Source organism: Merops nubicus, unplaced genomic scaffold (assembly GCF_000691845.1).
Source record: "Merops nubicus isolate BGI_N331 unplaced genomic scaffold, ASM69184v1 scaffold8079, whole genome shotgun sequence".
In the NCBI taxonomy this organism is placed as follows: Eukaryota; Metazoa; Chordata; class Aves; order Coraciiformes; family Meropidae; genus Merops; species Merops nubicus.
In genome coordinates this window covers 55,062-63,557 of record NW_008631619.1, presented here as the reverse complement: position 1 = coordinate 63,557, position 8,496 = coordinate 55,062, and the positions used below count along the sequence as shown (strand labels likewise).

General features: G+C 45.8%; 1 protein-coding gene across 1 annotated transcript in view; it reads right to left on the bottom strand.

The window, feature by feature from the left end:
- Positions 1-5,220: 5,220 nt before the first annotated feature.
- Positions 5,221-8,496, bottom strand: part of LOC103779983 (transcription factor HIVEP3-like) — a gene marked incomplete at its 3' end in the record, with an annotated part of 9,293 nt that continues 6,017 nt past the window's right edge. The window contains 1 exon segment of the mRNA XM_008947629.1: positions 5,221-5,366. Within this exon segment, the coding sequence (XP_008945877.1) occupies positions 5,221-5,366 (146 nt within the window).

Genomic DNA, 8,496 nt, shown 5'->3' with positions numbered 1-8,496 from the left:
TTCCAACCTAAAGGATTCTATGAAAATCAAGGTGTGCTCTTCCCTTTTCCCAGCATCCCTAACATCAGCTGGTTAGTTGTTTTCAGATCTGCCAAGACAATAGGGCTGTCCCTGGTAGCCCCAAAGGCAGTGGGATGGAAGCTCTCCTCTCCACTTGTTCTAAAGTCCTATCAGACAAACAAACAAAATCCTGGATGTAAGGAACACCTGGGTTTTAAAGGTCCTTTACAGAAGCAGGATAAACACCTGGGCACCAGCTGATACTTGAGGCTTCAAAACTGTGTTTCAGAGAGCAGCCTGACACACGCAGGACCAGATTTTCAGAAGGGCTCTGCAGCCACAGGGCTGCCCAAATGAGCACAGTAGTATCTGTTGAGCAAGCCTCAAGACAGGGGAAGATCCAGCAACCAAACTCGACCTTTGAGACGCTCACATTAACACCCAGTGGCCAGTCTGGCACCACCAGTCCTAATGGAAAAGTTTTGACACCGATTCCTCCTTCCTGTGCAAAGCAGCTGGTCTCAGGAAAACCCCTTCCACTTAAAAATGCAAATTACAGGAATTCTTTGCTTCTGTGTAGGACTAGAGTAAACCTCTCCTTTCCACAGAGCTGTGTACCCATGTGAGGCAATGCCTTGGGGCTGGGAAGTGACTTCAGGATCCCAGAAGGTCTGCAGGTCCATGAAGGTCCATCAGATGCTAGCTCACAGCGGTGCACGTGGCAGCTGGATGTGCCACAGACCTAAACTTGCTCAGATTCCTCCTTTGCTGCTATGTGCAAAGTCAGTGTTTTTGGGATAAATGGCTCCTTTCAAAATAAACACAGTGTATTCTTAGAACTCATCTGAGCAGCAAAGGAAATCCCCTGAACGGATCAGGTCCAAGGCAGGGTTTGGGGTTACACGCTGAGAAACTCTGCTGGGTTAACAGAGAGGCTTTCTCCAGGGGAACAGAACTCTCAGGTGGCTGTGCCAGGGATTTTCCATGAGGTGTGTGTCAGCGGGGGGGGGGAGCTGCAGTTTCTGTGCTCACTCATAGAGATGGAGTGAGATCACCCCGGAGGAGCTGACCACAGCTCCCAGTGAGTCCACCACAGCAAGGAGTGGGAAGGGAGCTGGGAGAAGGGAGGTTTTCATGCAGCTCATGGGTCCCCCAAAGGCTGGGTATTTTTCTTGTGCATCCACTAATGAGCAGTCATGTTCAAGTCATAAAACAATCCCAAGGCTTCTCCATTTCCCCTCAACCCAGGGGACAGCCTCTCTCTAGACAGGCTAAGTGAGGCTCCATCACCTCTGATGGTGAGGATAAAGACTTGGCTTCGTGTCTGAGTCAGACCAAACCAATGACTACACCATCACTGTGAGCATCTCAAAGTTAAAAGACACACTAATCACATCACCATGGGTTCTTCTTGCTCATGGGTGGGTTTGGTGTGAAGCTGAGGTATTTTTTAAGGTGTGCATGCAAGGACACTGAGGTCTGCAACCATAAGGCTGCAGCTATAGGGTTTTTATCCCTGAAGAGGAAACTGGAACAGTTTTCCAATGAAACACAGTTTTCATTTTACATGATGCTGTTTTGGGGACATTTGTTAAGGTCAGTGGTCTTTAACCTTCTGTATCTTAGCATTGCTCTCCCTACTAGTTGTAATTAACTAGTGCCATAAGCCAACTATGGGCCCCATAACAGCAGAGTGAGTTTGGCTGGGAAAGAGAAGAGCACGTATTGACTGTGACTACCCCACTGTGATCAGATGTCACCAGGGTGATGCTAATGCACAGCAAACAGGCAATATTTCCCTGACAGGACCACGAGACCATCACAGACCTCACTCTCAAATCAGGTCGATACAAATCTACAGTTTCATGATGTCAGATTTCAGGATGGGCCTGGTGCCTCCACGGTACCAGAGTGGATTGATGAAGGTGACACGGAGCCACCAAGGAATTGTGGCACTTCTCCTCAAGTGCTGCTGGCCAGTTTGACCTTCAAAGATCATTTTCAGTGCTCAAAACTGCCACAATATCCCCCAGGACAAGCCCAGTGGATATTTTTATTGGCTTCTTCAGGAATACAAACATTGACCTGGCTGCTTAATGGCATGGTCCTCCCAAAAACAACCTAAGGAGACTGCAGCATCCAGCCTGCGTGGGGGATGCTAAACAGCTCCCACCTCCTCTGCAGTCACGTGCATGGGGTGGGCTTGTGGGCTTGGGGCTGAACACTGTTTGGAATGGAGCTGTGTCATAGAATCCCAGCATGGTGGGGTTGGAAGGGACCTCTGGAGATGATTTTGCCCCAAACCCTGCTCCAGCAGGTCACCCACAGCAGGGTGCCCAGGATCATGTCCAGGTGGTTTTGGAATATCTGTAAAGAAGGAGACTCCACAGCCTCTCTGGGCAGCCTGCTCCAAGCTTGGGCACCCTCAGAGCAAAGATTTTCCCTTATATGCAGTCTTTGAAAATTTCAGGACTGCAAGTGAAAATCTGCTGCTGAAATTACATGTGGAGAGATCTTCAGACTTGCCCTCTAAGAGGAGTTTGTTCCTTAAACAGGAGCCCAACAGAAAACTGTGGATCACATCTACAGTTCAGTATGGCAAAGTCAAGGCAGAACCACACACGTCCCTCCTGAGGTCCCCAAGGAACCAGAGACTCCCTACAAAGGGGCTGATACAAATAAAATACATACAAAGGGAAGAGACTTTGCAAGGGAAGCCAAGGTGCCCTGCACACTCTGCAAGTCTCAGGTGGGTTCACTGGTGTGTTCCTTGAAAATGGGCAGTGGATATGATGAAAGTGTGAACCTGGCTTTTCTAGAATCCTCTGAAAGCCAAGAGAGATCGTTCCAGCTGGTAGGTTGGGCAGCAGCAGAGCTGGTCCTGGCTGGGCTAGAAGCAATGAAGCAATGGGAGGAAAGGCAGCTATGGGATTGTGGGGGCCAGAAGACTGCACAGAGAGAAATGCAAGTGTTGAAAATGGCAGTGAGAAAGGCAGGAGCTCTAAAGAAATAAAAACTGAGGGGAAGAAGGAGCTGAAAGAGCTGCAGCAAATTCACCTTTTGTGGGAATGTTTAAATTTCTTCATAATTCCCTCCCTGTTTGAGGCAACAAAGCATGTGATGGCTCCAAAAGGTTTGAAACCAACTGCATCCCATTGGAAGGATGGGTCTAGCCAGGAGCAGACCATGTGAAACCAATACATAAGGGGGGAAATGAGACAAGGAGGAAATTTTTAGGGGAAAAAAACCAAAACAGTGAAATAATGTCTTGAGAATGGATGCACTTTTTGTTTCACATTTTCAAGAGACAGCCAGGAGAGGGGACTGATCCGTTTAGCATCTTGCACAAAGCACTATCACCCTGCAGATTGATCTGCAGATTTGTTCCTTCACTCAAGAAAATAACTTCACAGACACAAGCTGCTGAGATGAGGCTGAACCATCCACCACCAGAAACTCTGCAGGAACCAGGCACAGACCACCAGGTATGACCCAAGCACCTGGAGAGGACAGCCTGTCCTGCCTGACCTCTGAGCAGTGAGCAAGCCATGTCAGTTAGAGATAAAACTTTATTTTAGAGTATTTTAGGACATTTTTGCAACCTGCTGTGTTAAGATTGGTGCCTGTGCTGGGCACTACACAGCTCCCATATTCCGTGTCATAGCCAGAAGGATGGCTGCCGAAAATCTCTGCTACAGGAAGTTTAAAATAAAACACAGCATACGTTCAGGATGACTAATCCCTCCCCTGATGCTACCTTCCACTGAATACGTTGGGAAAGTTGCTTTATTTTGTGTCTGTCGTTTAGAAAGTGTGACCCTGCATCCATTGTGCTGGGCATGGGGACGCAGAGCAGAGCTGCTGGGGAGCTGCCAGCCCTCAGCAACCCCCCCCATTTCTCCCCAGAAATCCTCCACAGGGCTTCTCTGGGAGGGGCAAGGGGATTTTCATTCCCATTAATGCTGAGCCTCTTTAATCACATCTAGGAAGGAGTCCAAAAATCCCCCCAAAACGGTTGCATCTCTGGGACAACACAGTCGAGGAGAAGGGAGGCTTCTCAGGAGCTTCAAGGCAATAAAACCCAGCACTCAGTTAGCCCCATGGGTCCTATTTGCCAAAGGAGGGTGATGGCAACACACTGAACCCATCTCATTTCCTACTCTGTTGCTTTCTTGCCATTCCCTGGCTCCCTCCCTAATTCACTTCAGGTCAGAACCCTCCCAGGCAGCCTCTCACCACTCACTGCTGGATGTGCTGGAGGCACAGTCCTGCATCTGGGTGAGAGGTGAGCTCTCCTGAGCACACAAGCAGCTTTCCTTTCCACAAGCACTATTTTACTCTTTGGGTTAGCTAGTTTGATCGTCTGCTAATTAAATATTTTTAAATGAAAGCCAACTTGACTGGTAACAGCAGAAAACTGCAACCACGGACTAATTAAAGCCTCTTTCTAATGCACAAAAAAACAAGACCACCCAATGGCAAGTGCAGAGTGGATGAATCCTTTTAGGGATCTCTTAAATCTCTTTGGCTCTCTCTGCAACACACAGGAAGGATGATCTTTAATTGCATCCCACAGACACACTACATATTGGCTGATTTTTTTTTTGTGTGGTTTTGAAAAGATAAATGGTAGTATTAGACCAGTGCTAAATTACTGAAGAATACTCTGAATTACCTGGAGCTGATAATTAAGATATACATCAAATTTAGATCTTGCATCCATTCTGGTTTGAGCTACTTTGGTTGGGTGGGATTAAAATCACATAAATACAACCTTTTTTCTCCCCCACCCAAAAACCAGGCATCAGAAAAGATTTCCTCAGATCCTCCTCCTAATGGCAACAACCATTAGGAACATCATTTTCAGGAGAAGGCTCTGGAAAGATTTAGAAGATGTGGAGTGCACCTCTGTCACATCAGAGACAGCTACAAGATGTATTTGTGCTCTTTAGCCATCTTTGCTCAACCACTCCCTCAAAAAAGAGATTGAGGTGCTTGCTAGCTTGAGGACAACTCACAGAAGGAAAATTAATGCAGTTTGGAGCATCTACTGATCTCCAGGGCCAGGTTTTTACAGTGGCTGTAGAAAGCAAGCTGAAATCCAGCTATATCTGCCCTTCTGCTCACCTCCACGTGGCACCTTCACTGACTTGCCATCGTTGTTATCAGTAACTCCTACACAACTGTGACATCAAAAGAGAAATAAAAAGAGACACTTACCCTCCTTCAAAGATCTTGATCCTGACTGGCTCCCCTCTTTTGGTTACAAGAGCCTCTTCTTCTGATTTTCCTCTTTTCTCCTCTTCCTTCTCAGCTCTAGTTATATCTTTTCGACCTTCATTAGAAAGGAGCGAAGGCAAATGAACCTATCTCCCCAAAAGAGCAAAACAATCAATGATTACATACAAAATCACTCTAAGACAGACCAAACAGCCTCACAAAGAGCCAGCAACCTACCACACATGCTGCTCCTGACAGCTAAGTGCAGGATTTGGCACATCTTCTTAACAAACAGGGCCTCTGCTCCTGCATTCTGAGTCCTGCTGGTTATGTTGTATTTACTGTGACCACTTACAAGTTTTTAAATCACTTCCCCCAACTGATGGCTCAATATTGTCCAGCTCTTGCCAACTGGAAAACTGAGGGATAAAGAGAAGTGTCTTGGCTGGGGTCCTTCTGAATGTGAGGTGGAGCCATGGGTCTCTGGTCCCAAATCCACTGTTCTGTCCTTGGATAATCCTCTCTCCAATATATACATTTACAAAGGTCCAGAAAGGAGGCATCTGTAGAATCCATATATTTAACCTCAGCTTCTGGGTTTCCCCTCACACACACACACATTCACACAAATTTGGCCTTTAGCCATCTAAACTTGATATAAATCACTTGACAGGCAAAGCTCTTGGGTGATTTCCTCCCACCAAAACCCTGTTGCCAAGGGCGCAGTACAGAGAAAGCCACAAAGCCAACAGGAGGAAAAAATCCTCAACCTCCTCAAATGTTCCCAGGGTAAAATCTACTTTTTCACTGTTAAACTTGCCACCCCTTGTTTAGGGTGAGGTTTCAGCCATGCGCTGACATCTCATCTAGCAGGTTTCATGTTGGTATCCTCTATGGACCTTAACGGATGAGCTGCCTCTCTAGCTCTTTAAGATGCAAGGGGAACTTTCCACACCCAGAATGAAAACTTGGGATGTTGCCCCTCCATCACCTAACAGTACAAATAAGAGGGGGCTCCAAAGGGGAAAGCAGATTGCCTTTCACCCAGGTTACTTTTGACCTAAGAACACCTTTGAAGTTCTACTGAATTACCCATATCCTCACTTTATATATAATTTATGGAAACAAACTGAAGGCGTTTGAGACACCAGGGTTATTAGAGGGATTTTGGCCTGAATGTAGTCAACTAACTGGCAGAAGTCTAAAGCCAACCTGGTCACTCTTGACTCTTTACAGTTGCTGGAAAGTGGCAGGTCTCAAGGGTGATTCATCTGCCCGACCTTAAACACTTATCTTAAGGGGGGATGAATCACCCAAGAGGTGCCTCCGTGTCTCCCATGGTAAGCCAAAGAGCAACTAGCTCAGACTGAGACATCTACAATTCCATGGGCTGTAATCCAGCCTCCACAGCCTGCTGCTGGTACTGCCATCAGATTCTCAGCAGGAGGGACGGGCTCACTAAAAAGCAGCTTTGCAAAACGGAGCTCAAACTTTTCAAATTTCTCCAATAATTTCAGGAACTCGGTTTACAACATTAAAAGCACCCAGAACTTTGCCCTTGGGGCCGTCTCACACACATTAGTCCACGTCCACACCATCAGACCTACATCCTCTTTCTAGATGCCTCCTGGGCATGGTCCCCATCCTGTCCTATCTCCCTAAGTTGCTTGGGAGAGGGCTACCAGCCCAGGACAGAACAGTGCCAGGAACCATTTCAACGATTTAACAGCAGAATGAGCCTTGAGCTGGTGTCTCTGGGCATGGAGACATCTGTGCTCAGAGGAAATCAGTGGCAGAAGACACACTGAGCACCTTCAAAACTTAAACTTTGGCCGTTACGACTCCTGATAGGAGCTACAGGCTCCTAACAACACTGGTGATAAACTTTCCAGTTCAGGTCCTTACTTAGGGAGGAATATAAAACAATTGACTTTCTAGATGTAGCACGAGGTTTGTTTATTGCAACTTTCAAAAGCACAAAACACAGACAGATGAAAGGCACCAGAGAGCCCAAATCATACAGTCGCTACTATCCCCTTTTACAATCTCGTTTAGTGTGCAAGCCCAATACAGTGTTAATTAGCCACCCCTACATGCACACTGGAGCCTATGGTCACTTCAGAAGTGATCTGCTCAGAACATCCCACTGGTGATTTAAAACCCAAGGCAGGTATGTAGACAGTATATACAGAACTGCTGCTCCCTAGGAGCCTGCTGCATGCAGAATTGTACAAAATATTAGAGCTGCTTTGCATCTTCTCTTTGTGTCGACTGACAACTTATATAAAGAAGAAAATATTGAAGGGAAATAGCTGGAGCAGAGTTAACCGAGGGTTGAACTTTCAACCTCTGATTGATGCTGCTGCTACACAGCTCCTGTTAATCACATCTTCCCCAGTAACCAGCAACGCTGCTTCCTCATCTGTGCCATTTTAGAAACTAAACTGAGGATTTCACTCCCACTGATCACTTAATCAAAATTTATTTCTCTGCTTGGCATGAGGTCAATTTATCTCCACTGAAATTAACATAATTTCTGCCAAACACGCTCCTTTAAGCAGCAGGTATTAATATTAGATTTAGGCTGCACCATTTTCTAGGTAAATTTGGCAGGACAAACTCTTGTTTTTGTAAATGGTACCACAAAAACCTCAACCTTCACCACCAGTCAGCTCAGAAGGTTTTGTCCAAAAGGGTTTTGAGTGTTTTGAGCAAATGCATCCATTGAAATATGTATTTTGATGACTAAGGCTTGAGCCATTCCTGTCTAGAGCTTAACCTTTAACTTCAGGGTATGAGGGTCTCGTATTTCTGAAACACACACTTGGTGTGCACTTTAGCACCATGTCAAAGACCAAAGCTCAGAGGAGCACAGGCACTTCTCTTAGAGAATGAAATCCAGGATGGTACGACCCTGTTCAGATAAAATCCTTTGAAAAAAAGAGTGCATAAATATCAAGCATTAGTCTGGTTATTGCACTGCACAGGTTATTTGCTGCTGCATCCCCAGAAATGCTGTCTTTTGGATTTCTGCAGAAGAATGATGGCAATGCTGAAGAGAAATAAAGATCTATAAATCAAAGTGATTCTACTGTGTATTTTAAGACATTCATAAGCAGCAGCTGTGGCAGTGATTATGATAAGTTAATATTCAGCATTCATTTCACGATACAGAAATAAACTAAATAAACCATCAATATAAATTGACTTGAAGATCAAATTGCAAGATCTTTAGACCAATTCTGTTGGCTAATCTACATGAGTATGGTCTGGATT